This window comes from Trachypithecus francoisi, unplaced genomic scaffold, assembly GCF_009764315.1.
Source record: "Trachypithecus francoisi isolate TF-2019V2 unplaced genomic scaffold, Tfra_2.0 Lachesis_group1, whole genome shotgun sequence".
Lineage (NCBI taxonomy): Eukaryota > Metazoa > Chordata > Mammalia > Primates > Cercopithecidae > Trachypithecus > Trachypithecus francoisi.
In genome coordinates this window covers 70,892,370-70,907,155 of record NW_022681454.1, presented here as the reverse complement: position 1 = coordinate 70,907,155, position 14,786 = coordinate 70,892,370, and the positions used below count along the sequence as shown (strand labels likewise).

The following is a 14,786-nucleotide window of genomic DNA, read 5'->3' as shown; positions in this document are numbered from 1 at the left end:
GGCAGTAGCAGCTTGGGTTCTGCCTTAGCTCTGCCATTGCCAGTAAGAGCTGGCTCAGGCAGATCATAAAATTGCTTTTTCTTCTGCAGCTACATGTTAAAAACAAGGCTTTTGAGTATGGTTCCTCTGTACATCCTCCAGCTTGAAAATGACCCAAAAATTAATTGTATTTCAGAAAAAAAAATAGATCTCTTTAAAACCACTTACAATATAAGCATTCGGACATGGTTTTATCTTTCCTGAGTATAAAAATGTGTTAGGGACACAGAAGGCTTAAAATATATGATATGTAAAGAGACCACAAGAGAAAATTATTCAAATAAAAGTTTTTTAAAAGTCCTAGTCAGTGATCCACTTACTTGAAATTATATTTGAAAGAAAATTCACAATTACAAAGAGACTTCCATGATTCTTTCAAGTTGAATGTGACTGGCAGTATTTAAATTTTCTAGGCAATTTTAAACAACATTTCTACTATCCTCTGCGGAAATCTTTGTTGCTGTTGTTATTTTTTCCTTAGTCACAGGTAAAAGATTAGTGGTGTGAGTGTGTGCAACTTAGTGTGAATGTGCCATTGCAGAAAAGGATATATTTGTTAAAATAAGGCCATTATGTGTCTAAAACCATCTGAGCTTCCTCAGGAGGCATCTTGCCGGATACAAAGGATGATTTTACATTATTTCAGAAACACCAAAGTCAATAATCAAAAGTGACTACAGGAATATAGGCAAGTCATTTGTCGATACAATGAAATAATTCAGCTCACTTTCAATTTCAAATTTCTTAAAGGGTGCATGTCTTTAGAATTAGAAAGCATAGAGCTCATCGAATTCTCTTTACATCATTGCTGACATTCTGTCAGCTTGTGCTTAAGTATTTCCTCTAATGGGGCCCATCCTACCTCAGAATCTCATATATTCTATTGTTGAAACACTCCATTTGTTATGTATATTTTTTTCCTTCCTCTAAGCTGAAATTTGTCTCTGGCCTCTAGAACGAAGAAGAGCAAAGCATTCTTCTGTTGTCTACGGCAATCCTTTAAATACTTGGAAACAGCTATCCTGTCTTCCTTTAGTCTTCCATTTCTGTAATGAATCAGAACCATCAATATGAGACAGTTTCTGGGTCTTTCTTCTTGGTTACCCCACCTAAAGTGTCTCTTTATATCTCAATGTTCGTATTTCATTGTAGCACTCAATGAATTGTACATTACACAATGTATCAGATGTAGTTTGGCAGGACAATTTAGTAGACCCTATAAAGGCTTGTTTTGTTTTGCTTTTTTCTTTATTTTCCTTAGGACAAGTGACAGGTTAATTGTGTCATTATAAACATATTAATATGTGCTGACATATTAGTAAATTTTGAATGATGTTAAATGAAGATTTTCACTCTATCTGGAAGTTAAATGTATTCTACATTTATTCACCTTACATAGAAGAGTCATAGGTAATTATTTCAAAACAAGTAATAAATTTGGACCACATTTTGTTTAACTTTTTTGCTAATTCAGATATAATTTCTAATTTCTTATATAATGAAAAAGTAACACTGATTAATCTGCATGTTTTTCCTAATTCAATATCTGCCTTCTTGTCTTACTTTATTTTTACTGGTATCTTAAAGTATGAGATTTTTCCAAGGATGGAATAGTTCCATAAAAACTATCAAACTGCAATTCTCACAATGTAAGAATTTTAAATAATGCTGTATTGATACAAACTTTTATTCTTGGGATCTATGACTGGTTATTGCTACTGAGATTATCAATAAATACACAAAGGATTCTTCTGAATGAATTTGTCTTTTATTCCGGTAAATTCAATAACTTTACTGACTTTAAAAAAAAAAAAAAAACAAAGTAAATAACTTTATTAATGTTTTCCAGAGTCAGAAGTTGAATTGTACACTATATAATGTTTTAATATTTTTTAAGATGTTAAGAAACTATGGTAGTGCTTAAAATAATTTTTTTTTTACCACTGACCAAAAATAAATCTTGGTGATTGTCATATTGCTACTAATCTTATGCTTTCAGATGAATGCACTTATATTCTTACTGGCAAGGTGAAATCTTACATGAAATATAGGTGGCTCGGTATGTACTGGAGTGGTTTATATTGAATTACCACTTGGTTCTATTCTGTGGGTCCTCTGGTTCAGTTGCACCAATGCTATCCAAGCATAGAAGCATTCTGATTTAAAGTATCTATTCTTGGTTGTAACACCATTTATTTAAAATATGTAAAGATGTGTTTATTGTGTCACTGAAGCATACAGAATTAGAAATGAAGATGAATAATATACTTTTATTACACTGAATTCCGAGTCTATCTGGAAATATTTTGAATTTCATGCAGAGTACTTCTGGACCATTATCTTCTTGTCAGTATTAGGAATTTAATTCTTGTAAAGATAAATCTCGTTATACAAAAACCTGTCAACAAAACATAATTTAGAGAGGAAGTCATGATTTTACTAAAATAATTTACATTTTAAAGTAGTTTAATTCAATTCTAAAACTTTAAAGAAACATAGTCTTAGAATGGAATATAGTGAAGAATATATTACAGTTGGTAAGAATACAAGATCATTTTAGAATGTATATAAATAGATTTTCTGTGATAGCATTCAAAGCCTAAGGCAGATGTGAAGTGAAGGAGATTGAAACAGACAGAATTGGAAGAAGTCTGGAAGACTTTTCTGATCCCAGTTCGGCCATATTAGCAGGGTGTGGTGTTAGATAAAGGCTCAGCCCCTCTGGGCTGCAGTCTCCTCTTCTCTGAAAAGTGGGAATTGAACTTCAGTGATCTCTCATGTGTTTTCCAGTTCTAAAATGCTTTCATTTAAGGAATGAGCCATAGTGAGCCTCCAAGCATTTACATCTCTTGATATACTGGCTTGGCCCTTCCTTTCAAATTCTTATTCTTAAACTCTTGAAACTTTAAAAGAGATTTCCTTTGCATTTTGAAATGTTGTTGATCTTTTCGCTGAGAAGCAAATCAGCCTTTAAAGTACCAAAACTGTCTCTTTAAACTGTCATTAAATTATAATAAGATAGAACCCTTTGCAATGATCTGGCCTGGTGAATTTGCTGGTTTTTATTTTATGATACTTTAGTCTTTTTGTAGACAAAATCAGCAAGAACAACTCTGTTAACCTGGTTAAGAGGTTTTTTCCCTTAAAAAAATAATTTGGACAGGATTGTTGTTTAAAGGATCAACTCTCAAAATGTTTGATCGCATACAATTGTGCAACAATCCAGAAGAAAACCTAATATTGTTGGTTGCATTTTTCCCCTCTCACATTTCCTGTATTCAGAATAATAAATACGTTTAATCTTTTTTCCTCCATAGTTACACAGCCTTTGAATATGAGTTCCAAAAATGACAATGTTCATCAGTTTTTATTTAAAACTGATAAAAAAATTCATATATATATAATAGGGAAATAACTTTTGTGCAGGAAAAGAGAAGATACAGAAGGCGGGAAAAAATGAACACAATTATGAAAGTCTTCAACTCTGGTTTCTCTGTGTATAAAAGCTTCAGATTTTATTTATACTTTTACTGAAAAAATTTAAAATTAAATAACATTCCTTGAAGCAGGTATACTCTAACATACACACACATATGTGACATTGAAATATATTGGTGAAAATAGTCATGGTCTGCCCTCAAATTTTTACTCTCCTTGGTTTATGTGATAATCTTAAGTGTGTATTTGTTTGAAATTTACAAACGGTGGAAACACTTTTTAAAAGACTCATTATATTAGCATGTGTTAAGGGGAATTTCTTATTTTCTAACTAACATTTCAGTATTTTTAATTATGATAAATCATGTAACCCAGACTCATGAATTTTGGGGCAGTGGAAATTATTTCCTTTGACTCTTTTTTCTGCATATCATCAATTTGCTTTTTACTCATGTTTCTTCTACTGTCGCTGTAAGCTTACTTGTTGTTTTTTCTTTCCTTTTCTTCATGCTGTCGTTTAGAGCCCTACAGAGAGACAAGTATGGGAGTAAAGCTAAACATTGCATATCAAATGTAATTTTTTTTAGTTCACTTTTATTGCATCACATATAGATGATGTAGTTATTAAAAACAGTTCATCTCACAATTTAAAAACTAAAAAGCCTATGAATCAACTTATATAAATATATGTTAATAGAGATTAGACGCCTTTGTTGTCTGATTCTTTTATTGTCACATAATCAACATAGTTGTTAAGTTTCATGTAATGTTTGTGTGAGTTAAATTGTTTTTAAATTAAGCATTTATTTTTGCTAAGTAATTCATAAACTTTTAATTTTTATTAGTACATTCCATCATAAAAATGTGTCACGTGCAACATATCCACTTTATTTTACTATGGCTGTTTCAGCCCTTACCTAATGCATTGATAAACTGAAATAATAAACACATGTTTCAATGCATCAGCCATCCAACCGTAGCCATCAAGCATACCATAGCAGCTTCTGCAAAAGCTATCACCCATCACATACAGCCCTTTAAGAAGCATTTACTTTTATTTTTTCTTAACATTGTGGATTTGTCTACAAGATATAAAATGAAAATTAATTGCTTCATCCTATGTCTGTGATGGCTGCTTATTAATATAATTTATGCATTGCTAATTTTGAAAACTGTCCTAGTTGAATACACAGTATGCATCAGGAGTCCAAATAAAAATTGACATATTTGAAACACATAATTTAAACCAGTAATGAAACTAGTTGAGTTTTGATAAATAACTGCATCACAGATATAGAATGAATGCTATATTTTCACAAGTTACCAATATATTAAGAAGTTTAATAGAATTCTCCAATTAATTTTTCTGTAAATAAACACCCTTTCTTATTTACCAGTATTGGTTAAATGTGTTTTTTTCATTTTGTGGTTGCATTTGAAGTGATTTATGAAACTACTATAGATTCTCGGATTTCTGTTCGTTCAAGGGAAGGCTAAAACCTTGAAGAAATATGTGGTCAGATTTATTTCACTGCAGCTGTTTCTTACCAGAATAAAATGTTTATCCTCTTTTAAACACAAACTTTAACATGCACACAAATCCATCATTCATTACATAATGGTAACGTTAATACTGACACAATGTTTTTAGGCACCAGATACCTGTGTCTTTACACATTCTTTTGTAGTATTACCTAATGACCCTAAAAAAATCTCTGATGGGATAGTATACAATAGCATAGTATACAATAACAGCCAAAGTCCTTATAACAGAAAAAAAAATTGGAAAGTAAATCCAAATACTTTTGTTTTGAAAATTCCTAGGTGTCAATTCTTTTGACGTGCCATTTATCTGACTAAACATTACTTCATGACCTCATCATTCTGACAAATTTAACATAATCCTTTTGTGGTTTTCTATGTAGGGATTATTTTTAATCTTACAAAATTAAGTATCAATTTATTAGATACTGCTTGTTACTTTTACTTTTGACCAGTATATTCAAAGTACCACACATGAATTATGTTAATATTATACCTATTTTGATGTTAAGACAATATGTAAAATTAAAGGTAATGAATTATTTAACTGACTTTGATGTGTATAAATTGAAAGCTATGAATGACTACACCAAAATTTTGTGTTATTTTGTCAAGTTATAACCAAATATACTTCAAATAATGTCAGCCAATGTTTGTGTGACAATTGCAAATTGATAATTTATAGGTTTTTTAAAATTCTTTTAAAGATCTACTTTAAATATGATTTTCCCATTTATATGATTTCAATCACTGGTCCAATTATACACATATATAGATTTAATAATATTTTAGGTTTCCTTCCAAACATTTAATGCTTAAGTAAATGCTAGCAATTTATACATATTTCATGGTCGATGAATGTTTTTGCTTCTGTGTTTGTGTGTGTGTTCTATGACTTGTTGGATATAAATGTCATAGTATCTTGTAATCTTTTTCAGAGGGGCTTCTGAACAATGCCAGGGATACAAGTGTCATGGATACTCTACCACTGAATGGTAACCATGGCAATAGTTACAGCATTGCCAGCGGCGAATACCTGAGCAACTGTGTGCAAATCATAGACCGTGGCTATAACCATAACGAGACCGCCTTAGAGAAAAAGATTCTGAAGGAACTCACTTCCAACTATATCCCTTCTTACCTGAACAACCACGAGCGCTCCAGCGAACAGAACAGGAATCTGATGAACAAGCTGGTGAATAACCTTGGCAGTGGAAGGGAAGAAGATGCCATTGTCCTGGATGATGCCACCTCGTTTAACCACGAGGAGAGTTTGGGCCTGGAACTCATTCATGAAGAATCTGACGCTCCTTTGCTGCCCCCAAGAGTATACTCCACCGAGAACCACCAGCCACACCATTATACCAGAAGGCGGATCCCCCAAGACCACAGTGAGAGCTTTTTCCCTTTGCTAACCAACGAGCACACAGAAGATCTCCAGTCACCCCATAGAGACTCTCTCTATACCAGCATGCCGACACTGGCTGGTGTGGCCGCCACAGAGAGTGTTACCACCAGCACCCAGACCGAACCCCCACCGGCCAAATGTGGTGATGCCGAAGATGTTTACTACAAAAGCATGCCAAACCTAGGCTCCAGAAACCACGTCCATCAGCTGCATACTTACTACCAGCTAGGTCGCGGCAGCAGTGATGGATTTATAGTTCCTCCAAACAAAGATGGGACCCCTCCCGAGGGAAGTTCAAAAGGACCTGCTCATTTGGTCACTAGTCTATAGAAGATGAGACAGAAATTGAAACCAACAAAACTGCTAACATCTTGTTGACTGTTCTGAGTTGATATAAGCAGTGGTAATAATGTGTGTACTCCTAAATCTTTATGCTGTCCTCAAAAGAAAAACACAAACTCTCAGACTTTTTTTTTTTTTTTTAATGGGATTTTTAGGTCAGCCCAAGGGAGAAAGATAACTGCTAAAATTCTCCTGTTCCCCATCCTTTCTTGTCCTTTCCCCTTCAGATGGAGACTTCATTATGTTAATGAACAAGATATGAAGAAAATGGCACTCATTGTGGCCTTGTTGAATTACGCTGTGTATGTTTTAACATCTCTGATGCTCTGTTACTAAAATTACAAGGACCTGCTTTTTAAAAGGCCAGAACAGTTGTCTGAAATTAGTAACAATGCTGCATCTAGATTGGAGTGCTGCACAAGCAAACATAAAAGCAAAGCAAAACTGAATCACATAGGGTTTTCGGTCACTCACAACCTGAATTCACCACAACTGCAATAGCTGTGGAAAACAAAATAAAACAACAAAATTAATAATGAAATGGAGGGGAATTCTAGAATTATATGCTAAATGCATATTTTATGATTTGCTGTATTAACTGATGATAAAACTAATGGCAGAAAAAAGTTGAACAATTTCTATGTAATGTACAGATACTAGCATTGCACATATAGTCTGCTTTCTGTTCCTCCAGAATTTGAGTCCTGTTAATGTAGTAGAAAAAAAAATTTTCTTTTTCTTTTGTGCTGGTCTTGCAAGTTTGTCTACCAGTAAGAGAGCAAAGTTTCCTTCCTTCTCTTTCTTCATTTTCTTTCTTTTTTTCTTTTTCGACTTTTTTTCCTTTAAAATTTTGCCTGGCAAAAAATAAATAAATGAAACTATCACTTTATAAGAATCATTTTCTAGTAATGCAAACAAATTATTTTTTACAAAAAAATAAAATAAATAAAATTAGAGTTCCTTCCCTCACTATATATCTTTATGCAGTCAGAATATTTCCAACAGTGTTTTTTGCAAACTAGAGCAGGACAAACTTTTATGTTTACAGGGCACATCTGTTGTCATGCAAAGCATATTTGGCAAGCAGTTCATCACCAGGACACTAGCTATGATTCTAGAAGTCAAAAGGTGTCTATAGAACTAGTGGGGCTTCTGCATGTGAAAACGGTTTTCCATAGGCATTAAAGTGCTAATGCTCAGTCTGATCCCCAAGTGGGCACCTGCACTACCAATTTTTAGAGGAAATTCACTCCCTCGTAGTAAGAATTAGAAGGTCAAATTATTTTGAAGTGATTTTTTTTTTTTTAAAAAGTCTTCTGTTTATTAACAGGAAAATTTATTTATTTGACAAGATTTTGAGTAATGTAGGAATACAAAAGGTAAATTAGCAGCACATATAATTTTTTTTTAATTTATGATCCATTTTGTATGGTCTCAAAGTTGGATGACCTCATTACTAATATTTGTTGTAAAAGTGAAACTTGTTTGCCAACCAATAAACAACTGATTGAGATTTAGAAGATATTGTATTGATGTATGTACTATATGATTAATTAGTCTTTTTATTTTTCTCGCCTTTCTTTCCTTCTGTTTTCAATACATAAACTTTGCTAATCCTCCATGGCCCAAATGAGCCATGCAAAAGAAATCACTCTGCCTAGATGAATAAGCTAAGCACAAAATCTTACAGGTTTGCATACAAAGTAAACCAGAAAAATGGAATGCGCATGTTTATTTTGGCTGAAATCAGATGCATCACTTAATTTTGAGCAGGTTAACATATATGTTACTATTTGCTATCTATAAACCAGATGCAGTCACTATGCTTACCTTTAAAACCAGATTCAATCAGAGATATAAATATCAAATTTGGGGTCTGGGTGAGTCATATTTTTTCCTCCTTTGTACATTCCATTTTGATGTTAGAAATTCAAATTTCCTGAATTTGCTAAAAGCTGCAAAGAGAATATTCATTTTATAAAGATATAATAAGACTTTTATTGTGTTTTTTTCTTATTCTATGTGATGGAAATAGGAAAAGATAAAGAAGTTCTTTCCAAGAAACTTTCTAGATCTCTCATTACTGCAGATCCTTTATAGCAGTGTCCAGGTACAGATCCTCTGTTAGGGCAAAGCTAAAAGGAATCTGCCAAATTATAATTTCTCCTGTAGTGTGTTTTATCTTGGGGTTTCCTTTTTCAAAAATCTAAACACTATCCGTCTATAAATGACTATCTTAAACCAAGTTTAGAGAATGACCAATAATCTGTATATAGTTTATAAATACATGACAAAAAAATTTCTGCTGGGCCAGAGTGCATCATAACCTTTGCATCACCTCAAAATATTTTATGTATCATTCCTTTTTAGTCAATTGGCATGAATATTTTTTAAGTCTACAGATTTTATGTTGGAGGAGAATGACAAGCGTTAATGATAATTCGGTTTTCTAACACCACACTATGGCAATATTAGCACGTCCAAGGCATTTAACCCACCTGATACGTAGAATACATTTGGCAATAAAAGAATTCTTTTTAGATGTGTTTACGGTAACTTCAGAAACACAAATGTGGTCTGTGGATTATGAGCACTTATACTTGTTTTGTCAAACAGTAACCTACATGAAAGTATCTCTGTCAGTAAGAAGCTGGTTTCACAGAAAAATGGGGAAACTACCTCAATTCAGCTTGCTGATATTCTGACATTGCTACCTCCCTGCCCATTATTTTTGTGTTTCTATATGGAAAATTGAAGCAGGTAGCCTCTCAAGCTCTACATAGACCAAGTTGAAGAAAGATCACTTGCATACATAAACTGGTGCAGAAGAATATTCAGCATATAAAGTTACTACTGCGCTCTTGCATCAAGAAAAATGAGTGAGATTGTTGAACTCTATATATCATAAATGGCATGCTTTCAGAGAGACTTAAGATCCCAAAGATTATAACAGAGAGAGAATTCCCCAGCGACTTTTATGTAACCATAATAAAAATTTAAAGTGGATAAAGGAACTAATTTTACATACATTTCAATAGAAATTTGCATATATCTAATGTATTCATTTTGCCCTGTTTACATTAGCAAGGGTTGAATTCCTGAACTTGAATCTTCTTCATATACATTTTCTTATAGAGCTGTTGATGATTAATGATTTTTAAATTTTTCTTTTTTCTACCATCTTTTGTGACTCAATTTTTTTAATATCCTGAGACATTTATGATCTGCTTATCTGTATATTTTTATGGGTTCATCTGACTTTCAAGTAAGAAGTGAATTTCCATCAAACAGATACACTATACAGCTATAATACAGCTTATTTAGCCAGTTAGAAGTAAAACTTATGCCACTGAAACAAACACGTTTACTTTCTTGTCAAATAATATTTTTATAACATTTTTAGACTTGGTTGTTTTTCCTCTTTGAAGTCTAGTTCACATGATACTTTATCAGGGACACTAGCTAATGGACCTCATGTTCAGTTAATTCTGAAGCTGATGGATTGTTGCACAGCCCCTGTTCCTAATTGATAAATATTTGTGGCAAAGTCCAAATTTGGTGAAGGAGAAATTGGTTGGAATTAAATTTTATGGGCACCCCTTCCTGTTTCCACTGTATTATAATTAAACACACTGAAGTTGAATAATAAATTACTGTTAAAATAATTATAATAACAAAAATGAACTGACAGAGCAATTATCTTGAAGTAACAATAATCAGGAAAATACATTAATAAAAAGCAGGTAAGGGAAATATCCTTAACTTCCTGTAAAAAAAAAATTCACAATGCCTCTAAATTAAGATGTAGTTTATCATCTGTATTTTAACATATCCATCATAACTAAAAATGTTGACATATTAAGGAAAGGATCTTTGAGATTTAGGTTTAAGAGTTTTATCAATATTGATTGATATGACAAAACTTTTCATAATAGATATAAGCATATAAGGGAATTAGTAACATTTATAAAGGACCCACATATTTAATTTTAGGCATTGTCTTCAGCTTCCCTGGACCCCCAACACATGTTGAAATGTTATTGTCAAGCTTGCTTACTTTAAGGAATGACATTAAAAACTTTGACTGACTTTCTACATTACTGTAAAGACCAAAAGGGAGAGGAAAAATAGTTTATGAGTTGTCTAAAGATCAACTCCAGACTAATCTATATCATCCCCTAATAATGAAGAAACAATTTGTCTTTAGAATTTGTCTATCAGTACTGTACCAAAGTGCTACTGCTTGGATTTTTCTGCTGTTTTAAAGAGATGGGGTCTTGCTCTGTCACAAAGACTGAAGGGCAGTGGCACAATCCCACTCACTGCAGCCTCAGACTCTTGGTCTCAAGTGATCCTCCTGTCTCAGCCTCCTGAGTAACCATGATTACAGGTTTGAGCCACAGCACTTAGCCTGTGATGTATTGTGGAGGGAAAAAAACACTACAAAACTACAGTGCATGTCAGTTCACTTAGAGAGTGAAAAAAACAAAAACCCAAAGTCTAATGTTTTTAGTTTTGAGCAGATCTGAAGATATTGACATGAATATACTTTCTTCTCTGAGAAAATTTTTGAGATAAAATAACAATATATATGAACTTCCCAGTATATTGTAGACCAAGGTGTTAAAATTTAATTAGTTCATTTCTAGTGATTCATAATTTTAACTTACCACATAATTACTATGCATTTCTAAGTAATGCTTTCAATATAGCTTATGTTAGATTTCTGCACATCATTAAATTAGGAAGATGGAGGCACAAAAGCAAAGCAGCAACATTGCACAATAGATTATGGAAGCATTATTGTGCAAATGAATTTTACATAAGAAGCTTTTTTGAGTTCATAAAATGTATTCAGTGGATCCCAACATTAAATTTAATTTTGTAATCAGCAAATATGTTCTTTATAATATCTGAAGAATATTAAACAACTAAATTTTCATTTGTAGGCTAGCAGAACTTAAATGTGTTGGTAGTTGCTTCTTTCCTGATTAGGCCATAAGAAGAAACTTTCTTATTTACTAATTAACACTGATTACACTCTCTTTGGTTTAAAAGGGAAACTTTCACCTGTACACATATTCCACTTATTTACAGTCTGCAGAAGAAATAGTTTGTTTACGATATTTAAAACTTCGTGATTTCTGCAGTAAAACAGGTAGTTAATATAGCTTTGCATAACGTCATGGAAAGATATTGCTATCCCTTCTTTATTTGAAAAAAAATTTTAAGTCAGCATTTCTTTCACATCTAGCACCTGTAAGTTATTATTCAAATGTCTTGATTTCAGCTAAGTTTTGATGTTTCTTTTTCTGTTAGTAGTGTGTCAAGAGCATTGTTCTCATTTGATGATTTGTGTCCCATTAGAGTATTTCAAAGGTAAATGCAAACTAATTTTTAAGAAGGTTTGTGAAAGAACTTTGACTTATGTGAAGAAATCAAGAATGACTATACATGAACAAACCTCTGTTGGGGTAAACAAGTCTCTTCAACTACAGTATGAACAATGGAAGAGCAGAAACCAAACAAGTTAGCAAGCTTATGGTGAGGGGACAGGACCTAAACTAGAGTTACAGAGAAAAGTTTCCCAGGAAAGAATAATAAAGTCATTTGTAGTGATAAAAATCTTATAGACTATGCCAAATGTTAACAGGTGTATTCCAAAAAGTAAAATTGGAGTTTCTTGTATTCTAATATTCTGCTAATTCCACAAGAAACAGTAAATACTTTAAACACTCTTGAGATGTTTCTTATCTAGCTATACCTTGTCTCAAGGAAACATCAATATTTTATAAATGTTTCTTAAATATAAGTATTTTGTCTCAATTCATCTTCACTCTCTAATCTGCTGACTCTATTCAACACCAACAGAGCTAATGCTTTTAGTAGCTTTGTACCTTTTAGAGCTCTATTATGAATTTTTCTAATACATATGAAATTAATATTATATTAGAACTATGTACATTGTAAAAAATAATTCATAACCAAGCAATATTCATACTATAGAATAATTTATTATTATATATATGAATATTACATTGAGACTGAACAAATAACTACTCTGCTCCAAATATTACTCTCAAGTTCTCTGCCTTTAATTATTGTAGTCAATTCATAAAATTCTACATGCAGTTGTACATGGTGGGTTATCAAAGTACTCCATAATCTAAATGCATCTAAAAGTATTCCTAATGCTCCTTTCATTCTAGAATACTAAAGGAAAGAGTTTGAAAGAAGGGGAAAGTAAAGCAGGCTTCTAACTATACAATTTAAACATTGCCATTCAGATTGAATAATTTTTAAATGATGATGCTCCACTCTTTGATCTATAGATGAGGTTACAAAAGATTTACAATTAGTCCAAAATCAGAGGATTTTAAATCTTAAAGGAGTTAAGTTCATCTCAGTGATCCAAGACTACAAAAATTCATGCTAAATTGGCAAGGAAATATGTTTAAAACCAAGAACTAAAATAGCTTTCTAAGTTTAAAAATCCCTGTGTTTCTTCTGAATGTAAAACAGGCAAAATGATCCTGACTTCAAAATGAAATATATTGATTGTTATCAAAAGATGTTTGACAAAGTTAAGTCAGTATCTTCAATGCTTTAGCAGTAGGTAGAAGTCTTTGGGGTTGGAACTCAGGATACAGTGACTAGGACAGAGTATATTCTTAGGCTAATCAGTGCCTAGTCCTCTGGAGTATTTTTTAATGCCCTGAATTTCAAGTTGTCAAACTGGTTTACATATTGAATGACATTTTGAATCAATAAAAATGAGAAAAAACATTCAAATTTCGTTTTCATGTCTCATTTGAGAATAAAGATTTCCTTCATCACCCTAAATAATAAAAACTGATATGTCTTGAAACAACTACAGACAATCAGAATGTGTTCATTTATAAAGTATCACTTGTTTGTATATTTTAACACTGACCTTTGCCTGTGAACTAGAAAATCAAGATTTGTAGAGTCAAGTTGATTTGCCTTCACCTGATTTCTGCGAATGCATTGGAAGTGGATGGATAACTTGGAAGTTTTTCCATACTGTTTTCCTCCTTGCCAAGCATTAAATCTAATTCAAAATACGTCTTTCTAAAAAACAATAGTTTATTTTTAAAACTAACAACTAATTGTCCTACTCCTTGTTGATAAGAAAACTCACTTTTTAGAAACGAGTATAGCTATTGTGGCTTTGGTCTCCTAGGATCCTCATATATTTACACATGGCGTTATTCTTTTCATATACACCTACCAGATTTCAAGCTATTGGATATTTCCCTTGTACAACCTTTACATCCTTTTTCTTTTTCCTTAAATGCTCTGTACAATCACATGTAAAGTCATCAGCTACAAACCTCAATAAAAATATCAGTAAACAAGAAGTGATGTAGTTACTGTTATTATATGGTATTACCAAAACTTTGATTTTGGGATAGTGTTTCAAATTTCAGGATAATAACTGAAACGTGGATTCCTAATATATTTCCTATATCCACTACCTCACACCCTGCCACCCTCCCCTTCATGCATTGAAAATATAATGAAAGATCTTTTTAACTTTTGTTTTCAGAGAACTGCTGCCACTAGAGGCGTCTATAAGGCAATTTTTCTTTTCCAGAAAGATAGAAAGTTAAATTAAGAATTTACTGTTTGACCTTGAAATTTGCCATTAATGAGATATAATCAAATTTATCTTATATTTGCTGTCTGGTCTTATTTCTCCTTATCTCAAACTAGGGAGTAGGACAGTCAGTCACCAATCAACCTCTGGTCCAAATAAGAGTTTAAAGCTATGTGTTGTGACATGTCATTCTTCTTTTGAATAAAAAGTTGCATATAAGTAAATATTTTGGATCACAAAGATAGACGTCATATAATCATTATTCTGTAGTGTCACGGATTCTGATTATTTAGCTTACTAACTCTGAATGTCGGTTGAATGAGCACAAATATCAGCTGGATAAATCAAATTCAGATACCAGTTTTTTATAACATTGAAAATTCATTTCCATAAGAA

The 14,786-nt window shown here is 32.4% G+C and overlaps 1 protein-coding gene across 4 annotated transcripts in view; it reads left to right on the top strand.

The window, feature by feature from the left end:
- ADGRL3 (adhesion G protein-coupled receptor L3) overlaps positions 1–14,151 on the top strand; it is an 888,015-nt gene extending 873,864 nt beyond the window's left edge. For 2 of the 4 annotated variants that reach the window (XM_033214561.1, XM_033214562.1), the window contains one exon: positions 5,958–13,640. In XM_033214561.1, coding sequence (XP_033070452.1) covers positions 5,958–6,757 — 800 coding nt within the window. In that variant the 3' untranslated portion in view covers positions 6,758–13,640. Of the gene's footprint in view, positions 1–5,957 lie in introns of all 4 variants that reach the window. The other 2 variants (XM_033214560.1, XM_033214563.1) reach the window with 2 other exon arrangements.
- The last annotated feature ends 635 nt before the right edge of the window (positions 14,152–14,786 follow it).